This window comes from Copadichromis virginalis, linkage group LG10, assembly GCF_057382275.1.
Source record: "Copadichromis virginalis isolate Kocher_CV1m ecotype Utaka linkage group LG10, C_Virginalis_male_GT1.1, whole genome shotgun sequence".
Taxonomy (NCBI): Eukaryota; Metazoa; Chordata; class Actinopteri; order Cichliformes; family Cichlidae; genus Copadichromis; species Copadichromis virginalis.
The window spans coordinates 23,539,002-23,564,592 of record NC_140627.1 but is presented as its reverse complement, the minus strand read 5'-3'; the positions used below and the strand labels follow the sequence as shown (position 1 = coordinate 23,564,592).

Below are 25,591 nucleotides of genomic sequence, written 5' to 3'. Positions count from 1 at the left end.
TAGTAGAAAGTCTGGCTAAGAGAGTTCATGAATAAAATACTGACTTTTAAGCTTGTTAGAATTATACACACTCTGTTTTTGCCTTAAATATTGCATTTCCATGCATGTTTACACGTTTTTATATATATTACTTGTTTTATTTCTCACCGATATTTCAACACTCAAAGAAATTTTACAATACTCATACAATAATCTTTAAAACAATCTTACTCAGTTGTCATGGAAGGTCATTTTCAGAAACATAGATAACCTCCCTGATATTCTGTTTGATGTGGACGGCTGGCTGTGTGTCAGATTGCCACCTCCAAGTCCACCTCTTCTCTTTTTATCAGTGCCACCGTCTCCAAGCTTACATTATAACAGTTCACACTACCATGTTGTAAACATTGTCTTTCACACGATAATGTGAAGTCATGGAAAATGTGTCAGGTGATAGGATCTTCAGAGAAAATGAGATAATGGCAGTGAATTAGAGGTTGAAATAATAATAAATTACATTATTTTTCTTTTGGGAAAGGGCCCCACGGACACCACTTATATAATTACGTATTTATACAAATATCAGGATTGACGACAAGTCTCCTTGATAATATGTCCATCATGTGTGAATGGGTGAATGACTGAATGTAGTGTAAAGCGCTTTGGGGTCCTATGGACTAGAAAAGCGCTATACAAATGCAGGCCATTTACCATTACCATTACCATCATTTTCTTCATTCTCCCGACGTCAAATTTCCCACATACTACGCAGAAAAACAATGACTTTCCCACTAGAGGGCGGTGTGGCCTTGCTTTTTCAGTTGAGTGAAGTTTAACCAGCATGTAGCTTAAAAGGAAATACAAACGAAAGTAAGAAGAAACCAGTGCATTTTCTTTTTGATATTGATTAATGAGCTTTAAAAACTGTAAACGAGCTGTAATAAAAAATCACCCAAATTTGTTTTCTTTTTTGCCCTTTAATGATATATTTTTAAAAAGCAAACAGAACACCTAAACAGGAGAACGAGAAGACAAAATCTGTATATAATGGTGTCCTAACTTCATGCATGCAGTCTAAATGTTCTTACAGGGGTTATACTTTGGTATACAGCACAGCTGTTGAAGTTGAAGGAGACGCCGCCGCTGTCAGAGAGCACGCCGAGCATCAACCCGGACATGAAGTCCTGTTTTACCGCCTCGACGCTGTATATCAACCGACTCGTTCTACCCAAGGAACTACATTTCCTACATTTCCATGTCGGCAGCGCGAGCGCTGTTCAGAAACGAGGTGGGGCTATTTTGAATCAACAAGTTGCCCAGCCAGACAGGCGAGCAGCAATTCCATCGTGTCTTCGTAGCAGCAGGTGGTCACCGCGCGCCCAGCACTTAACCACAGCCTGTTAATTGGATTACGCCAAGTTTCCACGACAGAGCCCACGGGCTGAAATGGACGGAATAGATTAACTTTTTCTTCTTTTTTTGTGAACCAGCCCAGTTCTCTTTTTCTTCTCTCAAGGACGCTGAAAGTGACGCTGTAAATTGGTAGATAAGACTTTCTTTTTAGCGGACTGCACGTTTCTGCGTGCCTAGTGCTCTCGTGCTCAAGACAGTTTTTTTTTTTAAATATATTTTTTTCTTTTTAAAGTTGAAGTTAGTACATTGTTAATAATGGCGTTCGGTAGATTCAGTAAACTATTTCGTCTACCCACCATGGATATGAAAAAGAAAGCCAAACAGTACGAGCACGTCAATCGGGACGTCAATCCCAACGACATTTGGGAAATTATTGGCGAGCTGGGCGACGGTGCTTTTGGAAAGGTCTACAAGGTAAGTGTGTTCTCAAAAGACACGAGGCACCTGTTGTCTGACAATGCTGTAGAACCCCAAGAACCCCATTTGTCCTCAAATGAAGTAGTCCTCTCGAAATGTTGATAAGTTGCCTGTTTGTGCTTATGAAAACTTCCTTGAATATCAAAAAGTTACTTAAGTTTACTCTGACAAAATGTAGTAAACGTCCTAATATATACTTTATACCAGTTTCATTTCAAATGGGTGTTTCTGTGTATTTTTCCCCCACCTGTCACACACTTTAAAGCCTTGCATCCTTTGGGTGTGGACTAGTTCCATTCACCTGTGGGTGCTGAACCATCCCAGCATTGCTGTAATATGACAGATATCTGAACTATGTTGCTGGTCAAGAGTTCTTATGTTAAACAGACCCATGCAGTCATTACATTAACTTTGGCTGTCATGTGAAAGTTTTGCTAAATATTTAGAATCAGCATGGGTGACTACTACTTCTGTGTGGCTCCTCGATGCACCTCTCTTCTTTTCTCTCTCAGGTCTGACCTCTCAGAACTTGTGTGAATGCAGTTGAAATTATGTATGCCATGTGGAGGATTTGCCATGATGTGCCATGATGTGACTCCACTGTTGAGTCAGCCTGCAGGGACAGTGAAAGCACCTTAGCACCACTACCAGCAGCACCACCACCATCAGCACTTTGACTCAGTGGAGATATTTAATCTGGCTCTGTAAGACATTCACTGCCCTCTGCAACGCGGGGCACAGGCCTTCTGTGTCTACACAGCCCAGTGGAGCACAGTGAAGGTCTTTGACACATCAGGGGCCTCAGTGGAAGAAGTGATGCTTTAAGCAGAATTCTGCACTGAACAGAGAGCGCAGTCTTTTCAGAGGACCCCACCTTGTTTAGACTTTTCTTTTTTTTGTTTTTACTGGAAAGTTTACATACATGTGGGGAAATGGGTGTGAAGAGCACCATAATGCTCACTATTCCAGCAAAGCTATTGCCACGGATGCAATTTAATGAAAAGAAAATAGTAACATGGCGATCAAGTTATAGCTAGAAGTGAAGTTGCATAATTTATCTTAACAGTGAAGCATACTATGAAAACGCACAGTGCTTTGAGTTTTCTTCCTGAGATGCTAAGGCAGGGACCTGGTACAAGGTTCTTTAAATCTGAAGAAACCTTTAATAAGCTGCTGTTTATTACTCAGGTTTTAAGGATTACTCAGGTTTCTAAGTGCAGAAGTACACACAGTCCACTTCAGCTCCAAAGTGTTTAAAGCTAAAGCCAAATGAAAGTGGCTGGTACATCTAGTGTGATTAAGTGCTACTTAGACAACTGGCAAGCTTACAAAATGTAATGTCCCTTCCACACTATATTTGCCTGGGTTCCTGTTTCTCCTCCTTCAGTTGGTTGGAGGAGGACAGCTCCACACCTGCAGCTGTCAGATGGAGTGGAGGGAGGCAGAGCAAGAGCAGACGATGGCCAAGAGAGGAAACTGTGGGACTGCATCAGGAGACGGCTTCCTCTCGCTGCTCCCAAACCTCAGAATAATTGGCCCATCTGTGGGAGGGAAAGGCCTTGTGTGGTGAATTGTACATGCTTTCAGATGTTAGAAGTATTTGATAGAGCAGGCGTGAGGGAAGGAGGCTCTGTGTCCTGTCACTTGTGAGATCATCTACTTGTCAAACTGTTTGGGGGAGGGCAGGAGTCACAAAAAAGATGGCTGTTGATGTGCAATGGGCAGCAGGAGAAGAAAGTATAAATTTCATTTGTCGGACACCGCTGCTTGTAGAGCTTTTTTTGTTTTTGTTTCGGTCTTTGAGATTGAGGACAGATTTGTGTAATTGTGCAGTTTTGCTAGAGAGTACCGAGTGCTCCACACAGGCTGATTCTCCAAAGGTTAATGTCACCAGCAGGAGAATAACAACTCCCAGGCTTAAGGGTAGTGCTAAGGACAAATCAATCTATGTGTGTGCATGGCTGTAACCCAGGAACAGTGTGAAAGAAGGATCTCATAAAATGCAATATACTCCCCCAGTTATCGAATATATTCTTCCCTGTAGGTGAAACTGTACTTTTCCATTATTGAAAGGCTGCTAGGAAAAAAAATATGACTGTCTATAAAACTTAAGCCTGTGTTTCTAACTTTTTTATTGCTGGAGATTGAGGGTCAAAATATTGTGCAAATATCTGTCATCCAAGTGCTATAAGTACAAGCGTGCACTTGTGTTGGTTGATACTTTGATGCATAAATTACCTGAATGCAGAATATTCATTTTGTTAATGAGTCTGAGTATCACAGGACGCTACAGATACAAACATGTACTCAAACATGCTGTTGTTTACACCTTCTGGTGCTCTGTTAATGAGGTTAAAGTATCACTGTCCAGCAGCAGTTAAATGGGATTATAGAGCAGCTAAATGGAAAGCCGATGTTTCTAACACTGCATTTATCACTCGAGGGCCAAACATATCTTTAACCTTAGAGCACATTTTACTTGTCAGTAAGTTAGTTTTGACCACAAAAAAAAAATCTGTGTGCAATCAGTGCTACGTTTAGATTCAAATTGCAGTTAAATTTTATTAGCACTAGTTAAATGCTAAATTGGATTTTGATGCTTGTTATCAGTCTTTTACTTGCTGGTTTGTTTCGCAATGTAATGCACACACCCACAACACTGTGACACTTCTGTCTCCCTGTAGGCTTTTTTTTTTTTTTTTTTTTTTTTATAAACCATCACTGGCTAATCAAGTTTCATATTCCACTTCCTGCAGATTCAGTGTGTCATAGGATGATGTCTTTGCTCTGTGCGTGTTTGCACTTGTTGGAAGGAGTCTTGCGCTTGTGTATGAAGGTGTTGTGGCTGCAAGTGAGGCATGAAACAATTGAGTTGTATAGCCCTTCTCACTAATTAATGAGCCACGTGCCACTGAGCACACTAGCCTGCTGCTGCTAGTGAAATGTTTCCATAGACACACACAGGCTTTAAGGTTACGCGCTGTCAAATTCCCTTTGTGGGATGAAAAGCGCAGTGAATCTTGTCCCTGTTGGTCTGACAGTGTGTTCAGCCTGGATGTTGTGTAGTAGAAAGTGTGTAGGTGGCCTCAACTATGGCAAAAACGAAACGAGTACGGTAGTCGGCCAAGTGTTTAGGCCACAGTACTTAATGTAACGGATCTGATCATCTTTGAAACTTTTAAAAAACTCTATTTATGCACATTAGGTTGGAGAAATGTGGTCATACACCGGGCCAAAATGTTGTGGGAAATCCTGGACTGGTTAAAGGCATAAAACAAGACATTTCTCTTCTATGTAGTTTTTTTGTAAGACTTGCAGAAAATCACTTAAAATATGATTACCATCTACTGTGAAGTCAAAGAGAAACTCACATGGTGAGTAGGAGGGGGCAAAGGTTGCAACTTCCTTTTTGTGAAGGAAAGCCGCAAGGTTCATATGAAATGCTCACAGTTATCAAGAGTGGCTCCAAGACGAATGTTTAAAAAGACTTCAGTGGCATTGTCGTCACTGCTCCCGAGAGCAGGGTTTCCCTGGGTCTAATCTCAGGGAGCAGCTGGGCCCACGGTGACTGATAAGAGCCCAGCTGGATGGGTGTGGGCTCAGAATGGTTGGAGTCCCTGTTATCCTCGTGATGACATTGTCATCGGCATTTACAAAAGCCGTGATCTGTGTTTCTAGTTGTAGGTCTGAGGTTAATGATCTACATGATAATTTCTGATATGTGTGAGTTCATACTCGGACAGCATTAGCAATCGAGAAAATGAAAGATTTAGAATTTTCAGTTATATCAGATTTTCTACATTTGTGTCACTTGTACACTTTTTCTGATTAATCTGGTAATCATGCAGTACTTGCCCGAGCTTGGTTTTGTGGTGTGCTTTAAATTCTTCTAGTCTGCACTCAGGAAGTTTGACTCCTTTGTCATGAAAGTCAAGGTTTGAAGGCCGGTGTATCACTGATTAAAGAATTAAGTGTTACAGGTTTTCTTCCAAGGCTGTCTGTGGTATTGTATGTTATAACTTCCTGCCTCCCTGACCTGCTTTGTTTTTGTGACTTTGGGGTTGAATTTGGGGCATGTTGCAATGTTGATCACAACTTTCACATCCTGAAAAGGCTCATTGCTTCATTGTTAGGCAGTTTTTGTACAAATTTGTTCCAGTCAGGTATCCTTTGCCCAGTAGTCCCAGTAGTAGTCTAAATTCATACATTTGTGCTGTCTTTACAGTCAGTGGTTTTGATAGAGGAGGAAGAGTCATGCTCTGGCGTTGAAAGAAGAAAATATGTCAAACAATCTTTGTTCTTCACTGATGCGTTTCGCTGTAAGAGCTTCTGGTATTTCACAATAGAGCCATAGCTACATTCATGTCTTTAATCTATTTTTTTAAGGTAGGGGTTAGCCATAATGATTGGGTTTGCAGAGCCATTCACATGTCTAGGTGAAAGGTAAGCACTGGCTACGCAGCCTTGAAACATTTTAGTCACTTTTCTTCTTCTCTTACTTTACTTTCTTCTTGAGATTAGACCCAGAGAAGCCCTGCTCTTAGGAGCAGTGACAACCACACTGAAGGCTTTTTATCATTCATCTTTACTGTCTTGGAACTTAAAAAACCTAATAAACAGTAGCAGTGGCAAATTAGTAATTTCCTTTCCTGTTAAAAATATGTCATGTGAGAGTTATAGGTACGCTTCCTTGTGCCTTTTTTTTTTTTTTTTTTTTTTTGGAAGAACATTTTTACTATGTCACATGAATGCATCATATCCAGTAAATAAAAGATGATGACTACATTAGTTTTCATACTTTACTGGGTAACATACTTCCACATAAACCATTTATACTGTTGACCTTTACGCCCAATCAGTATTTTCTATTTTTTTTTATCACAAAAAACACAATCCATTACTCCGTAGTGGTTTGTCAGTTTGGCCTAAAGTGTAGGGAGCTTGGGGATGGGGGGGCTCCAAGATAGTGGCTTGGGCCCTTCTCAAAAGCTGCGAACAACAACCTTTACCAAGAAGATAGGAGAGCTGGTGACTTGACTGGGTGGATGAATCCAGGCAAATGCACTATTCAGTCACTTCTACTTCCTATAAGGTCTAATTGCTGTACGCAAACAATAGCAAAAGGTGACTCAGGCGAGCTTTAATTATTTTGATCAGCTCATTTCTTTCCCACCTTTAAGCGAGTGTCAAGCCCACTTTAGAAGCATTTTCTTACTGATTCATACTGGAAATGTGAAGGTGGCAGAGGCAATAAAAAGGAAATTAGGACTACAAAAAGTGAGTCAAAGGTATCCCCAGCAGTAATGACACCTTTGATTTTGACACTGTTGCCTGACTAACCAGAAATACTCAAATGTTCCACTTGGCACTTGAGACGGCCATCACAGAACAAGAGATAAATAAGTCAACATCCTACATGTAGCTGTTTAACATGTGCTGCTTGTGCCATACTTTGCATCTCAATAAGAGGTGTGAGTTATATATGTGAGCTAAGAACCACATTCTTGCTCGCAGACATGTGGGAAGGGCCTGTAGGGGCGAGGCGGTTCACAGGTTTATAAAGGGACAAAGGTCTACCGTGCACACATTCTCCTGAAGGGAGCTGTATGTGTTTAGTGCCTGTTCAGCCTGTAGGTGAGTGACCCCAGAGAAAGTTCTCTGTGTAATCAGTCACATAAGGTCACCTCGTCCCTTGACATGTCACTTAATTAGGTTTTTTTTTTAATGTTCTTAACAATAACAAAGATACATTTTAAAAATGACGAAAACGTTAATCTAAGTTTATTTTTAAGGTTGAGATTAGGGTTTTAGCTGCTGTATTATCCAGGCATGTGCTTTTGAATCAAAACATCCACATTAATCATTAATACTTTAGTCAACACAGGATATTTAACATTATTGCTTCCAGTCCTGATTAACTTTGAAAAGACTGCCACACAAACACAGGAGACTGGAAGTGTGTGCTTTTGTATGTTTATGTTTACTTAGTCTATCAGTACCTACAGTATGTGTGGAGGTGGACACACAGGACAGTAACATCTGTCCTTGCCCCTTTCTAATTCTTTTGTCTAGCAGGAGCTTCAGAAAGTAGTATGGGAAAACTAAGTCAGGCAGGTTTGGCAGACACATTTCATATTTACAGCTTCGCGTACAAAGTGAGGAGGATGGACTGGGTTTATTGCACATGTGTTACATTAAGTAGACTGAAAACCATATGAGAGACTTAAATCACCTTCAGAAAGATGGGTACAGAGGCACTCTGATAGTAGGCTGGTGGATGATTGATTAAAAAAACATAAAGAAAATGAAAAGATGCAGAAGAAATGTTTTCTTTTCACAGTCTCTGAGATATTATTGATCTAAAGGTTGCCAGAAACTATTTTGATAGGGAAATAATAATTTTTCTAATCTGAATGCTAAGAATTTGATAGCAACAGGCTCACAAATGGTAACTCTGTTGCAATCTTTGGAGTTATGCAATGTTGGAGTAAATGAAATATTTTTTGGCAACTCTTTGGTTTTTAATAGACCAAATTAATCTGCAGATTAAATAATGGCAGTATTTAATTGCCCAACAGCCCAAATTATAAGTCTGTGGTCCAGGTTAATAACTCAGCATTCTGTAGTCTGTTAGTTGATGTGTGGTTTAATCAGATATTTTCAGAATTTACAAAATTCAAAGTGAACAAATGCTTAGGCCGTCTGTTGAAATGCCACAAGAGCAAATGGTAAAACGGACAGAGAGCTTTGAACCATGAGGACAGACAAGAAACAAGTTCTTTAGGTAGAAACCATGGAAACCAGACCAAAACAAAGCCTAAGACATTTGTTCTCCTCTGGAGTAGAGTCAGAGGAAGTAAAGAGTCATCGGGTTTGAAACAGTGTTGTCTCGTGGGATGGCAACGGCTACAGTATCAAGTTGACTATATTTCTTCTCCTTAAGGGGTTGTGGGTGTGCCGTCGTTATGTAATAAATTAGATATTTATGTTTTCAATAAAGCGTGATATTTTTCCCTATTCAACTTTAACATCTGGTGCCCGAGTATGCTTTTTAAAAAGTGGAGGAACTTTAGTTATGTCATGAGTGAACATGTTAAGAATGCTGTAGGTGGCCCCTGGGCCAGCTGATATCAGTGTGTGTGTCATCTGCTCTATAACAGATGAGTTGTGTAGGAGTTGCAAGTTGGAAAACTGTTACAAGTTAGAAAATGTTGTCATATTTCTTGCATAAAGTGCAAAAAAAGGTACAATCCTTCTTATATGGGATGATGTGGTGGAAAACATTTTCAATTTTTTAGTTGGGTGCAATAAGCACATTACCATTTATACACCAAAACGTGCACATATGACTGCGTACACTTGTGCACTGATGTGGTGCTAGTTTCCAGAAATTCAGCTTGTCCTTTGAGATTTGATGTTTGTTCCTTTTAGTGGAATGTATACAGATGGTAAGGTGCATATATAAACACGTTTGTGTTTATATACCATGCTTGAGGATCCTCATTGACGTAATGCATTCCTCACTCCACACAAAAAGGACCACATAACTGCAGGACACTCACTTCTCTCAGTCTGCCCATTGAGTCTACCCCCAACCAGCTGAAGCCCAGAGGCACATTCCTCTGCCTTGCTCCCACTGAGATGTAAAGGGGTGTGTATGTGCGTGCGTGCATGCCCGCATGTGTGCATGAGAGACGGGCCTTTCTGAGCAGAGTCTGTCTGATGTATGATTTTATTTTTTATTTTTTAATTAAACGATTGATATGGATATTCGACTTAAACATTAAATGTTTCAATGTATTCGTCAATATTTGTATTCTTTTTCTTTCAAACACATAAAAACTCCACCGACTCCCCTAACATTTGTCATGTTTAGCTATTTGCTCACTCGGTTATGCTTTGCCCGACTGTTCTTGTCTACCCTGTTGTCGTGTTTGCGATATTGTTGTGTGTTGGGATATTCCAAACACATATTCCATTTGTGTTGCCAACAGGGAAGTTGCAAATATCTGAAAAAAGGAAATATTGGAATTTTAAATATCCCAACATGGGTAATAGTTGGACTAGATGGATTAAAAAAATGCTTAAGGAGTGTGTAAGTTTAACCTTTCTCTGAATCATTTTACTTTACACTCTACTAGTAACTAGAACTCCAATAAACCTTCTGGAATTCAAGTTACCTTTTACTTAACAAGGAAGGCAGGTCTGACAAGGAAGAATTGTACTAAATGAGAATAAAATATCTTGTTTCGAATTTCTTAAGTGTCTGGAGAGTTTCATTTTGTACAAGGAAATTAAGAACTTAAAAAAAAAAAATCTGTTGTACTAAAAATAAGGTTACCCACACAGTGTTGACTGTGTGTGTCAGATGTGCTTTCCACAGACATGTAGTTGGAATTGTTAGCTTGTCAAAACATGCATTTCTTTGGAAATCTGACCCCAGATGGTGACTTTGTTGAAGCTGATACAGCGCTATTGCAGAGAGCTGTAATGTTAGCAAAGCAGTTGCAAGAGTTTGGTGTCTGTGTTTACTGTTGAGACTTGTTAACAGACTGATTGTTTGATGGCAAGAGATCGCATCCTGTTGAGTCACACTTTAGGTTAATCTGCTGGTGAAAGTTTAACTTCTCCGGAGCTCTGTTAGGTAAACGCGCATAGTCCAAGGAGTACTGCGATGAGGATGTGTCGCTGTGAACCTCATGTGTTTGTTCAGATGTTTTCCCACAGCCTCTGTAAACCATGAAGGATTCAGATACCAGACTTAATATAGTCTGTTTCTGCAGGCCACTGGGTGGATGTAGACCACAACAGGGTCCAGATTTCACCAGGATAGGCAGTTGTTTCTTTTTCTTTGTTTTTTCCTTATTTAGTCATAAAATCAAACACTTGTGCTCATTATATGCACATGCATTGACCATATTAATCAGACAACATTCATGATCGTGATGAAACCATCACTTCCTAGATATTAGATTTTTACAGCAAAGAAATTGAATTGATATTTTTTTTAGGGCAGGTTTAAATGAGGTGTAGCAGATGACCCCGCCTTTAGCTATTTGTTGTTGACTTCACTTTAAGTCTTCATTTGTCTCCAGTTGAACACTAACAATGATTGGAGTGAATATTTACTTCTGACTGTAGAAACACATTGAAAAAAGCCTGCCTCATACACAAGAGAGCGTCATGTGTTTGATGCTGTTTGAGTCACTCTACCGTTTGAATGTTTTGTTGCTTTATTTTCTTCTCTTTACCACTCAGAGCGATGAGGAATTCTTTGTCTATGCGTGTGATGGGTTTGGCTAAAGTGGCATTTTCTTCTTTTCAGTTCCTCTGACTCTTCAGTTGCTCAGGGGAGGGTGTGGAGCTTCCTTTCCAGTTTTGCCTGTAAATATTAGTCAGCATTTTAATTGCTGTCGTGTGGATCTTGGAGTGTCTTCTTCCGTTTGGCTACAGCATGGACAATAAAGTCCAGCACAGATTGTGATCAAAGTTATCTCTTTTGAACAAACTAAGACTTGAGACTCTTGGTGCCAGATAAACTATGCAGGGCATGTTACCATGATTCCCCAGTGCATTGATGGGAGTGGAAAGTTACGTACTAATTTATAAATGCAGCTAGTTCATTTAAAAAGATTATTAATGCAGTCTACCAAGAGCAGAGCAAATTAGTTTTGCCAAAAATGAGCAGACTTGACAAGGTAGTGAGTAAGATAATATAGTGTATGCTCAGGTTTTACACGTGTTTCTCTCTGGAAACTGTAATTCAAATAAAAGAGAGGTAACTGGAGAAGGAGAATCAATATGTTTTTGATATAAGAAACTCTACTGTTAGAATTCGCTGTTGAGCATCTCATCTTATCTCTGCATAAAACTGACAACTCAGGTGGAGTCCAGCATTTATCCAAAGGAGGGTTATAAAAATGGTAAATGGCCTGTATTTGTATAGCGCTTTTCTAGTCCCTAAGGACCCCAAAGCGCTTTACACATCCAGTCATCCACCCATTCACACACACATTCACACACTGGTGATGGCAAGCTACATTGTAGCCACAGCCACCCTGGGCCCCACTGACAGAGGCGAGGCTGCCGGACACTGGCGCCACCGGGCCCTCTGACCACCACCAGTAGGCAACGGGTGAAGTGTCTTGCCCAAGGACACAACGACTGAGACCGTCCAAGCCAAACCTCATTTATCATTAGATGTTCCTGTGCTGTGTGCCTAATCTCAGGCATTGTTCTGTCTCTAGAAACTCAGAGTGAGAACTCATTGAGAGACTCATTTAAGGACGGAGCTAATGCTTTAGCACCGAGCTCCGAGCTTTGAGCCATCCATCTTTGTCAATTATGAGCTCATTTTGATAATTTCACCGCCTGACATTCCAAATAAATTACCACTCTTACGGGAAACTATCACAGTCACATGAGGCTCAAAATGAGATGCGCCCCTAGCACATTTTACTGTAAATTGCACGTTGCAAAATTCACATTTGTATGATTTTAAGTACTGTGGAAAATGTACAGAATCATCTACCAACACATTTTGTATTAATTATGGCTAGCTGGAAAAATACCTCTGACTACGCCATGACACTGCACCTCTTTAGTTAATCACCAACTGTAGATTTTCAAACAAAAAGGGGGCCTTTGAACTGTAAATGTGGCCCTTAATCTTAACATTGGTCATATTGTGTATTTATTTATTTTTCCCTGTTATATGGGCCATGAAAAATTAAATGTTGGCAATAACCTCCCGCACTGTTGATGTTTTCTGTATAACTAAATGATAAAAATTGGTCTCTCTGGAGACCTGAAACACTTAAATTCACAGGGTTGGTTACTTTTGCTTTGAAAGTCTTTGAGCACAAAAACGGGAGGAAACTGAGTTAAAAAAAAGGTCTGCCATTACTCATGCATGTTTCATTTAACATTGATCTGTTTTCCTTTCACAGGCCAGAAACAAGGAGACAGGAGTTCTGGCTGCTGCCAAAGTGATCGAGACCAAATCTGAGGAAGAGTTGGAAGATTACATAGTCGAGATTGACATCTTGGCTAAATGTGACCACCGCTACATTGTCAAGCTGCTTGATGCTTTCTATTATGAGAATAAACTCTGGGTAGGTAATGCTGAAATCTGAATGAGCAAATCAGACAAACCACAGACTTGCTGCCCTCTGGCTCTTTGTTTTATTTTTCTTTGGCTGAACATTGTCAAAGAGGTTAACCACAAACACTGACACACTATCTTTACACATTTTAACATGATCTGGATGGAGAAAAACAAAACAAAGCAATTAAATAAATTCGACCTTTTTCAATGATTTTAGGCTGAAATTAGATTGGTGCATAATGCACTAAAGGAACTTCAGTCGTCTTCCTCTCAAAACCACTCATAACCAGGACCCAAAAAAGCCATGACACACAAACCTCAACAGTCAGTGAAGAGGGTCAAAACAAATATTTTCACTGTGCATGTTGAACGGCTGGTGGGATGTTCCGTTTCACTCTGTGACAACTGTTTTTATTGCAACAGTTTTATCTTGAGTATATTTCTCCTCCGTATGCAAGATTTGTTGTAAAAATAGTGATAAGAAGAGTCTATTGCCTAAATAGGAATGACAGAAGAACCCCTGGCTGACATAATGCATCAGAAATGACCCTGATGATACTACAAGAATGAGGATTAATCTCAGCTATGTTTCCCCTGCTCTTGAATCATTCCTTCTTCTCACACATACACTGGGTCAAGTGTAAACTTTTCAACTCCCTCTGTAATCTCCCACTCTATCTGGCCAAGACAAATGGTGACCTCACGTCGGGGCATGATTTTAAATATTTGAAGAATTACAAGGCAGTGTTAAAGCTAAAGATAAAGATTATTGCGGTTACTAGAAGTGCAAAATGTAGATGTTTAGTTTGGCATGTTTGTGACTCTTCTGTTAGTTTTCAGTTAATTATTAAGCATTAGAATTGTAAGCCTTAAATCAAGCATGACAGAACTCGTAAGCTATTAAAATTCAAGTTAACACTTAATGAACTGCTGATCAGTCAAAACTTTACCAGAGGTGTAACGCAACAAAGCCAAACTCATGTTTTAATAAAGAATTAATGTACTAAAAATTGCTAAACACAATGTAATTATGCTTTATTGCATACATGCATTAAACCAACAATGAATTTAGTAGTTGACCTAAATAAAATGTGGAGGGGGTTGAACATTGCCCATGAGTCAAAGCTGGACCCTGTGCAACTGTTAGGTTAGCTTGATAAGTTAAATGTACATACCTCTCTGCCTGTTGCTTTCAGACCACATGTTTCCTGTGTTTTGTGGCTTCAGAGTAACAGGCCTTGTTTGTCATGTGAATTCTGAGCTGTCTCCAGTAATTAATGTGTTTCTCTGTCTAACACATAATTACACTCAGTGTCTTAAAAGTATTGGAAATGTTTTTAAAATGTATGTAAAGTATCTGTGATTGTCACTGAAGTGACAACTGGTTGTCTGTAATTAGTCTTTACAAGAGCACAATCTGGAAAAGTTTCTACACCTCATTGCTGTAAGCACAACAATTAGCCCAGTAGTTACTGGTGGTCAGGCCCTGGTTACCTCCAATTGGGTGGACTGGGCAGTGTAAGTCAGTGCATTCCAGTGACGACCCACCCGCTCTGCTTTCTACCACAAAGAGAGAAGACAGTGAGAGGCTGTTTGTTCCAATCTGGTCTGGAGGTTAGCAAGGCAGTCTGGCCCACAGCGTGAGAAAAACGGGGCCTTTAACGTGGAGATGGGATTGCTGATGTCAGCACCGAGAAGAACAAACAGGGAGAGGCAAAGAAAGACGCAGGAGAAGAGAGGATTTAAACAGCTAAGAGAATATTTCATATCATTTAGCATGTAAAAGTACATTATCCCTTAGTATTACTCATAGTTAGCTATGCAAATTTTCTCTTTTTCTTTTTTTTTCCCCCTAATGAGTGCTCTATGTCTAAACGGTCTAATACTACAAAAATCTGTGTTACTTTAGGCATGTGCAACTTGGCGCTGTCAAATGTGTCAGTGGTCAGAAACTCATGAGGTAGGCTTAAAGTGGGTAATGGGTCAAGTCTTTTTTTTTTTTTTTTTGTGTGTGTGGACCGGGTGCAGCCTAAATGCCACTACACTCTTCAAGTTTTGCCCATTAAGACAGGCTTATGGCTAGGTTGAGGAAATCAAGATCACCCACAGTCTGTAGGCCTGGATTATATTGAATTCATAATATTATATATAATCTTAAATAGGTCATTGAACAGTACCTAGTCCTAGATACAGTGAGAAATTGTAAGTGCATTACTCTAGTCAAGCGCTGTACAGTTTGACAAAGAAAGAAGACTTTCTAAGGGTTTTTGGGTTTTTTGTTTTTTTTTTGTTTTGTTTTTTTTACACCACCTTGCCTGCGTTTTTGAAGGTTTAGTTATCCTCGATTGTATAACATTTTTTTTGCTGGCAAATAGCCTTTTACTTTCCTTTGCCGTCTGTTAAATTGAGGTAAGAAATCACTGTGAAGGTACAGAGTGGCGAACTGGAGGAACACTGCGGTGTCAGCTAAGCCTGCTCCATTTATTTTAAAGCTTTTAGGGGTTTGTAGACTTTATCAAGTTGTGTCCAGCTGTACTCGGAAGAAAAAGACACTCATAAATTGTCCTAATGCTTTTTAAGACACTTGAAGATAAAAAATCACCCCTTTAGAGTAAAATGTGAGATATATCTTTAAACAGGGGATGAAGTACACTGGGTTATTGTTTAGTTTTTTTTATTATTTTTTTAAAGTCTCACTCTGACTCAAATACACAGGGACACTGAGTGTATGTGTGTGTTCAGCCCACAGTGGTTATGAATATCATGCAGCTTGACCAGTTGGAGCGCATTCTTTACCCACAGCATCACACATCATCCAAGATTCTTTCACGCAGCGAGAACAAATCTTTGCTGCAGACACACTGATGACTACACAAACCAGTTGCCTCTGTCACAGCCGAGTAATGTACAGCTGTTTAGTTTGGCCAGCGCTTTGTGCTACCACTAAAGTGCAGTTCGTTTAACTTGGAGAGTGGTTTTTAAACAGAAGTGAAAAAAATGGGCAGTGGTGAGCAGGAACAGGGATGTGGTTTGTAATAAAAGGTGTGATTAACCACCCTCTGTAGTGTTGAGAATATGTAGAATAAACAAAATATTTTCAGAGTGTGTATATATACTGATAATATTGATGGGAAGAAACTGCACATCAGTTGGTACACATTTTAAAATAATACATTCTGTTCTTATTTAACTTTTACAGATCATAATGGTGGAAGGATGCATATCAACAGGAAATGTTAATTTTTGAAGTGTGTGCGAAACTCTTTTTCCTTAATAATCTTCTTACTTGAAGAATAAAATGCTAAACCTGACCTATGTTAGATTTCTGTTTCTTCTTTGTTGATCAAACAGTGGAATCTTAAAACAGGTTTTTAGCTACTGTAAAACAACTTAAACACGTGGTAAAACTTCGATCTAGTTCAAAGATATAAAAGCTGGAAACATGCGTCATACACAGGCCAGACAGTCTTTCAGCTGTTTATTTAAAAAAACTAAAAATCTGATATGAGACTAACTTTTAAACAGACTAAGCAAAATGGAAGATCGCTGATGACACATGGCAGAGCCCAAACTAATGAAGTTTGTCAGCGTGACAGAAGAGCATTGTTCCACCTGGTGTTCAATGCCAAGAATGGCAGCCCTCATATTCTGATTCTTTGCAAAGTATGTGCGCCTTCACGTGACCGCGTGTACACAGAGGTATGCATAGTTTCATACCGTCAGACGTGCAATGGTGTGGTTTCACCTTTTGGTATTTGTCGTTCATTGTGCGGGTTTGTCTGGGCTGAAACTCCACGCCTTGTCCAGCGCCTGGCTGATGCTTTGGCAGTGTTGTCATAGCAAGAAAGACTGATGATTGTAAAAAATAAAATGAGATCACACAGCAGGTATGCTTCGTAGTACCAAGAGTTCAATTTTGGAATCAAAACATAATTATAAATGAAGTATGTGCTGTGAAAGAAGTTCAATCTTACTATGGTTTTCTAATAGGTGTGTTTGAGGACATGGCTAATAAGACTCCATTTAGGAAACCTCTTCAGTTTTTACCTCCTCCATCTGCCTTTTCTTTTACTTTACTGCTGAACTGATGTGTGTTTGGCAGTTTTTCCTCTACAGGTAGTGATGACATAATTTAACAGGAAGGACACACTTCTGATATAAATTTAGATTTTCTGCTTTTATGTCCCACTGAAAATCCTTCATCTTAAAGTATATTGATGTCTCTGCTATCACAGACACATCAAAAGCTTCATCAACAGCTAAGTTCAAACTCATGAAACACAGACTTTCACTGACTGTTTTTCAGCTTTCAGTTTTATTACTTATAATTCCTGGGTTAAGTTTAACACCAGTTTCTCTTCTCCCCCCAGATCATGATTGAGTTCTGCCCTGGAGGCGCTGTGGATGCCGCCATGCTAGGTAGGCCATTCTGTCTCTGTATTTTCATTTAAAAAATCTTTTTCCTTTACAACAACAGTTGGTTTCCAAACCTCAGAGAGTGTTTTTATTTTTTTGTCTTTTTAAAAAAATTTTTTAAGTCAAAATTAGTTCTTAGCTTTCATGACCGTATATGTATTTAAAAATCTCAAATTTATCAGGCAGAAAATCCTGAAAAACAGCATCATACTACAGCTTTATTAATTTGACCTTGAAGCCTTGAAACAGTCAGACATAGTGGAGTCCTCCTGTGTGGGAAATCCCCCTGGTGTTTTCACTGGGTAATCCACATCCTCGTAACTGCCTGCACCCCATCTGCAGCTAACCAAACACAGACAGAGATGAAACGAAGTCTACAGGGCAGGATTATCTTGGATGTGTGAAGGTTTTTCTAATCTGGGATTACTTATCGGGTAATACTACCTGATCTGCTATGGTGGGTTTAGTGTTGTTTTTTTTTTCTCATGGAGCTCACACGGTAGCTCTGTACTCTTTATTTTGCCATGATTGTATGAATTACAAGGATGCAGTGTTCCGTCTCTGTTGCTCTAACCTCTCCTCCTCTCCTGCCCATATCAGAGTTGGATCGGGGGCTGACAGAGCCCCAGATTCAGGTAGTTTGTCGCCAGATGTTGGAGGCGCTAGACTACCTCCATGGATTGAAGATCATCCACAGAGACCTGAAGGCTGGTAACATCCTCCTAATGCTGGATGGTGACATCAAACTGGGTAAGTGTTTAGTTTTAGATGTTGTGATGTTCAGGTTTTTCATTTCTAGCAGAGTGTAATGCATTGATCATTTTTTTTATTATAGAGGCATCAAGGTGGACAAAATGATGTTTTGTTTTTGCAACCACATTTGTATGAACAGTCAGAAAACTGCAGTACTGTTTTGAAAACTGAGATTTTATTTGATATTCAGGCAGAAAATATAGTACAGACTAATACAAAGTATTGGTTGCTTTTCTTATTTGACTCGAGCAGTTTTTTAACCTCTTAAAAAACATTTGTGAATTTCAACTGTTGCATTTTACTGCTAAATTAATTATTGTGGGACTAATTCCCAGATTAATGTATCATTCACATTGATTATTGAAGGTTATTTCTGGGGTCTTGGCTAATCTTTAGGTTCATTGTTTCTTTGACATAAATGCATGCCACACATAACATGCACAGTAAGAGGTCCTGCACTCCTCCTTTGCTGCTGTCAGCGAATCGCAAGCACTGTGTGGGAAAACTGTGATCTGAGAACATTGCATATTTTTATTCATTTATTGGCTTTTTGAAGCGTTCCTCACATTCTTCAAATTTTATGGCTGGACGACAAAAGTTGGATCCACACTCTAGTTTGTTTTAGATTGAAGTGTTGTGTTCTAGTGCAGTGCTTTGTCTAAGTGCCAGGTAAGCAAGTGCTGAATTGTCTAAATGATTGCATAACATTTAGGATCCTCAGATATGAAACTTTAGATAACTGTTTATGGCGTGATGTTTTACCTTCTTTACTCTGATTGACTCTCTGATCATTTTTACTGAGCTAAGACCAAAAAAAAAGAAATTCATATGACACATTTTTGTCAAAAAGTGTGCTCATTAAGCTGCATGCCAAGAATCTTTCCTGCTTACATTCTTCTCCAGCTCCACCACAGTTGCCTATAATCACTGGGAGTTGCCTCTGTAAACCCATTATGTCATGACATGGACTCATTTACGGTCTTCAAACTTATCTAAATACATGTTAATTCAAACAAGACAGCAATTAAACTATCTTTGAGGTCAGCTAAAATGTCTGATCTTCATGAAGCATTCATGCAGTTCTTTTTTGGATTAAAAAAAGTCTTTAATGATTTTTACGAACTTATTTACAGCAGTTGTGACCAGTGCCAAGAATTGTTGATGATGGCAAAAACAAATTGCTCATAATTCCTGTTGCTGTATCCAGGTAACGATAAAAACAAAAGCAAATGAATATTGGATCAGAGGTATCATGCCTTCCTGCTATCGTCATGAAGGAAACATTATTTTTAGCCTATACGATTTGCCAATCCGGTTATGCCATGTTGTTGTATCCATCGTTTGTCCGTCAATTCACAAGAATCGCTACAACTCCCTACAGTACTGGTCAGAATTTAAAGTGACTTGCTACAGTGATGACCTTCACACAGATTTTTCTCAAACACAACGTCACATTTGTCGTTCTCAGTGGATTTCAATTCAGTTTTTGATGATGATGATAACCTGTGAACAGTGAGGGCTTGTGAGTCAGTGATTACATCTGTCTCCCATCACAATTTTGTAATTTTATTCTCATCAGGAAATCCTTGAGACGTGTCTTTAAAATAGGCTTAGACCCAGGGATCAACTGATTGGAATTTGACGTTTAAAGGTCAATGTGATCTCATGTAATAATTATTTGGGTCATAATAAATTCTAAAGTCAATGGTCTACTTCATTTTGCTATCAAAATGTTATGCAAAGAAAACATTGTTCAGCACTGTAATGGAAGATGAGCATATTACATATTTTGTCGAATACTGAATTAGTGATGTTAATCTTGGACCCTAATGTAGTAGACATGCGGAAGCGGGAACAAAGGAAAAACTCAGAAATTGGCTTCAAGAGGCAGCAAGCAGCATCTGACACTTAGACCCTCGAATTTGATGAGTATAAACTCTGACTAATGGGCATAATTGAAGTGGTAAAAGATAAAAGCATAGAGGTTGCCACTAACATTACTTCACTTCTTTTGGGACTCCTGCTAAAACCTGCTATTGTGCACTAGTTCCTGGAAGTGTAGAACATAATGAGAGCCCTGTTGTAGGTAATGAACAACTATTTAATCTGTTTTGTGTTGTTTTTACCAAAAACATAGTGTTAACTCTTATTCAATGTAAAATAAAAGGACTGCTTAATTTCAATGTCTCTGAGATGTAGAAATCCTTGCTGCAAAAGCTCAGACTGTTTCAAGTGATGCATTTGACAGTGAAGCCAAAGATTTTGAATTGTAGTCTACAAAACCAAAAGTCATTTAAGAACCCATAATAGAACATGCCAGTTTGTAATTGAAGATGTGACCCTGCTGCCTTGTGTGCAAAATCTAAGCGCTACTGCCAAGCACTTCTCTAACCCCGGCATGGTACACATGATATTCCTTCTGACAGGCGGGAGGAAAAAACTAAAGTGAAAACAAGACCCCTGTAATCTGGAAATCTGGCAACTTTTTTAAGGAAATAGGACTGCTATAAATTTACTGTTTCTGGATTTGTAACTCCAAAGATCACACAGTCAGGATGGCTTTACAAGCTAAAAAGTATTTGTCTACCTCATGGGCGTGGTTGTGGAAAAAAAAAAAAAAAAGCCGGAAGTTTTTGAATTGGTTTCATTCCTTCCTTCTGTGAAATGCTAGTGAACGTCTTTCCTCCATCACGTGACTTTTCTTTTCGTTTTTCTTTTTTTCATGCAGCTGACTTTGGTGTGTCTGCAAAAAATACCAAAACGTTGCAAAGAAGAGATTCTTTCATTGGAACACCATACTGGTAAGTTTACAGTTTCAGTCAGCAACACTGGGGGCGGGGGGTTGGCTTAGTACGCTACATTCAATGCCTTCAATGACTATATAAATTACACTCTACTTTTTCTAAATCCCATATTATCATATAACAATCCTGCTCCCTGATTTGCAACATTATCTGTAAATCTATTACTGTTATGCAAAACAACTATATTAAATGTTTACTTTAATATAATTCATATACATAGCACTTGTGAAGATATCATCTATGAACTTTAAAATTAGTGGGTCAACCCTTTTTGACTGCTCACAGCACTTAATACCTGAGAGAAAATGATACTGTGCATACAGTCAGTATTCATTACAATCCTTCATTCTTGTCAAATAGTGCTCCTCCAAATTAGAAATGATTCCCAGCGAACCTTGTTCCATTGAGCCTTCCTTTATACCAATATGACAGTTAAACATTTACTAGAACAGGTTATCATTCATCCCCACCATCCCAGCTCAATTAAATCATAACTGTGTACAGTCCTGATCGGATCAGGGAAAAAAACTTAATCTAAAATGCTACTTTTTTGACTACACTTAGTCAAAATTTGTATCTTATTTATATTACATTTATGTATGTGTTATTACTTAATTACATCTTGATGGTTATTTTAGATTCTTTACTTGTTATTTTATTTATTTATTTAGTTATTTATTTATTTTTTTTAACCCATGGGGAGCTGCATGTTTTTAGTCAACAGAGTATTTATGTGCTGAACCATGTGATGTGTTTGTGGAGGAGTTTGCATGCCACAATCTTTAATGTTTAACCTTATTTATCTGTCTCAGGATGGCTCCAGAGGTGGTCATGTGTGAGACAATGAAGGATGCACCATATGACTACAAGGCCGACATCTGGTCTTTGGGAATCACTCTGATCGAGCTTGCGCAGATTGAACCCCCACACCACGAGCTCAATCCCATGAGGGTGCTATTAAAGATCGCAAAGTCTGAGCCTCCTAGCCTGGAGCAGCCAAAGAAATGGTGAGAATCTGAATTCAGCTGTTGCACATTTGGCCTGCAACTGTCTAGCATAATATGTACAGGCTGCGAAGAGGAATTTGTTAACCAGAAAGTGGGGAGTTTGAAACCTGCCTCCATGATTCATAAGCTACACGATAGAAAATGGCAAGTGGAGTCAACGGGGACTTTTATTTCCCTGTCTAGATTTCAACAAGTCATTTAATTTCAATCACTTCCAAGTACTTTGCACACTTGGTATACTGTAATCTGCTCTAGACAGTCATGCATCAAATTGTCCTTCCCTTTTTCCACATGCCAACCATTTTCCAGCAGAGGCTGCACTTAAATGAGTGCCAAACTGTAATTTTTTTCTACCTTTTCTTTAATGAGATTAAATGCGCTGTAGCAGTGAATTTATTACTGTGAAAGTGAAGTTATCAGGTAGAGGGAGATTTAGAAAGGGCCGCTGATTCATTGTTCCTGCTGAGACCTTTTTTTTTTTTTTTCTTTCTTTTCTTTTTTTTTTTTTTTTTTTTTTTTTTTGCACAACAAAGCTGCGTACAAAGATGGTCTAAAATGGTTGGAAATGTTACTTAAAATTATTTTTTTGTTTTAACTGTTTCTTCACTTCACTACTTCTTTTCTCTTTTATTTACTCAAGGTCACAGGCATTTAATGACTTCCTGCGGAAATGTTTGGATAAAAACCCAGAGACTCGCCCAACTGCAGCTCAAATGTTGGAGGTAGGCTTGATGCTGTGTGTAACTGAATAGTAGTGAATATTATACAGTGCTGCACTTTGACATACAATGGAACATCATACTCTGTCTTTGTCTTGTACTGACACACACACACACACACACAGATCAGTTTAATCTTCTATTTTAAGACCTGAATACAGTGATCTGTGCCAGGTTGGTGTTCCATGGCGGGCACAGGCATGCAGGTGAAAATGAAACGCTTTATAAGAAATTGATAGTGTAAAAGTGAAAAATTATTAGGTAGAAAATGTGCAGTAGCCAAAATGTAATGGTAAAGGATCCTGAATAAAGACACTATCATAAAATATCCTTGAAGGTTTAGATGGGAAGGACAAAAGAAATAAGAAGCTTTGGCCTCTTCGCGAATGCCCCCACCCTACCCTCAAAAAAAAATATTACCCTACAAAAATGTTTTCGACATTATTCATCTCAGAAACAGAATTCAGATTCTGACCATATTTTGTATTCGTCAGCAAGCTTATTTGATGCCTTTTATAGACTTCACTATACATATGATCCTGGGCAGACATGGTTCTAAGCAGCTGTTTGATTATTAAAGGCATCATCATATGGTAATTCTAAGTTGTGGCAATGAAATGCAAATATCTAAAGACGAGCTTCAATCAGACTCTAGATTTCAGAGCCAGTAGAATGAGCAAAGCCATGAGCAGGGTGTGGATTACAGAACAAGAGCAATGTCTATTAAAATTCAGAGCCACAGTTTCCTGTCTGCATCCCATAGCTGAGGAGCTGCCAGCTATTTACATTCCTGCTCTCAGCCAATGGTGTGCCAGGATTAACTTGAGTTTGCCACCTTTGGCCAATTAGAGCGAGGCAAAGATGAAAACCCTAGTCAGGCCTGCAGGGAATTCTCCATGTGTTCTCTAGTGGGGAGGGAAAGAGACAGGCGCGGCCCAGTTTTTGGTGCTGTGCTGCAAGTTTTAGATGTTTATCATGTCCACTGCCTCCTAACAGCTGTAGGCACTTGTGGGCGTGGTCAGATTGAGGCTTTGTGATGGATGTTGCATCATGTCACTTTGCCGGCAGTTACCGTCAGATATGTTACAGGCTTTAGGGTGAAGTGAGCAGATGTGGAAAAATACAGGTGAATAAAAAAGTCAGAAAAAATATCCCTGGTGCTGGATAGACTAAATAAGGGATATAAAAATAAAGCTTTGCAAAGTCTTTGTCACTAAGCTTTTCACAGGAAACAAGAATTGGTTATAAACATCTTTTTAACCTCTTCCCTTTTTTTGCCATAATTACTCTGCGTCTGTCCCACATATGCGGCTGTAAGGAATGTATACAAAAAAACATGACACAGTATCAGTCACTGTGGGTGTGTGGCTGGCCGGGAGACCGTCTGGATGACTAGTATTATATTGAATCCAGCGTCTCCTCCCATAGTTTCTCATGTGCAGGGTTTTTATGGTGTTTTTGGCAGAGCTGCCCTGGAAAGCATATAAACATTTCTGAAGTAGAACTTTGAGTTAATCTTGGTTGTCTAAACTTCATAGAGTATATCTTAAACAAAAGTGTAATCTTCTAATTCTGCAAACAACTTCTTTGAGACAGAAATCTGTCCTAAAGTACTAAATTTGGGTTAATAAAAGTCAAGTCAGTTGAGTACCAAAATTGCACCTTGCCCAGTAAAATTCTTACCCCTAACTTAACTTATTAAAGTCCTAACCCTAAAAACCGTCTTAACTGCCAAACCCTCCTTCAAAAATGAAAATTTTATAACTAGTTAAATTTACATCATTCAAGATCTAAAACTGTCCATAAAGATGGAGGGACAAAAGCATACACTTTATTTTTATTCCTGTGCATGTACACCTGACCTTTTTGCAGGTTTCTCTTCTAGTCACCTAATGGTCCATATTGTGCACATTTAATCTTTATACAAAGCCATGCGCACCAAATCTCCCCCCTCTCTGTCTAAAGCAATGCGAAACCTATAAAATGGTGCATATATCCACTGATACACATCTATATCTGTGTAACAAGGCACCAGTGCTAACACTTGGTCTTTTTGCCCTGTGTTTTGCCTCAGTGAGGATGTGTTTACCTGGAGTATGGGAGGTCTGGTATAATTTATTGGATTATACAGCAGATTTCTCAGAGGTTTACTGCTGTAGGTGCTTGACGCTACAGTTACTCCTACTTTTTTAGTTACTAGCTACTCATACTCATTCCTCATATAAGTTCTATGGCAATGGGAGAAAAATATCTTTTATAATCTTCAGTAGGCATTCAAATGAAATAAAGAGCTTTACTAAAGCAACAATGATTAGATAATTGACATAATGGAATTTATTTCAAGTCATTTTTATGGCTTTATAAGTTAGTTTTGATTTTGTTAACATTTGAGAAACATTTTTAAATCAGAAATTTTGGATTCTTAGTTAAAGCAGTTGATATAAAGATGTTTTGATATTTCTGTGAGTTTCATGAATTTGTAACTGGACATTTCTCATAGTTCTCTAATTTAATTAGAAAGCAACAACCATGAGTTGATTATGAAATTAGTTGCCAGTTCCCAGCCTTAAATACCTTGTTGGATCTGTAACATGTCAAAAGAATAAGATGCCTTATTTTCTCTCAGAATTGGAGTAATTCTAATGTAGTGCTTCTCACATTAAAACTCTTTTCTCCAATGTTTCACCTTGCTTAGGCTTAATGTAAATCTAAAACATGTCTGAAATTTTACTTCCAAAAAGCCTCTCTCTGCAATTTTCGAATTGAGATAGTGGAAACAGAAGTTGAGTTTATTTTAGCTCCTTTCACTTTTAAACATGCATTTATTGCAGCACTGCCTCTACCAAACATGACAAACTGAATTATTATTGAAGCATTCACTGCCATCACCATATGTTCATGTGACCTTGTTTACGCCACAGGTTTACATGGCTTTAAGATAAATCTGTTGGCTGATTACAGAGGATGTGGCCGTGT

The 25,591-nt window shown here is 38.8% G+C and overlaps 1 protein-coding gene across 1 annotated transcript in view; it reads left to right on the top strand.

The window, feature by feature from the left end:
• Positions 1-1,307: 1,307 nt before the first annotated feature.
• stk10 (serine/threonine kinase 10) overlaps positions 1,308-25,591 on the top strand; it is a 38,331-nt gene continuing 14,047 nt past the window's right edge. The window contains exons 1-7 of the mRNA XM_085470729.1: positions 1,308-1,806; positions 12,759-12,923; positions 17,287-17,335; positions 17,933-18,082; positions 20,814-20,886; positions 21,702-21,896; positions 22,537-22,618. Of these exons, the coding sequence (XP_085326855.1) occupies positions 1,648-1,806; positions 12,759-12,923; positions 17,287-17,335; positions 17,933-18,082; positions 20,814-20,886; positions 21,702-21,896; positions 22,537-22,618 (873 nt within the window). The 5' untranslated portion in view covers positions 1,308-1,647. The remainder of the gene's footprint in view (positions 1,807-12,758; positions 12,924-17,286; positions 17,336-17,932; positions 18,083-20,813; positions 20,887-21,701; positions 21,897-22,536; positions 22,619-25,591) is intronic.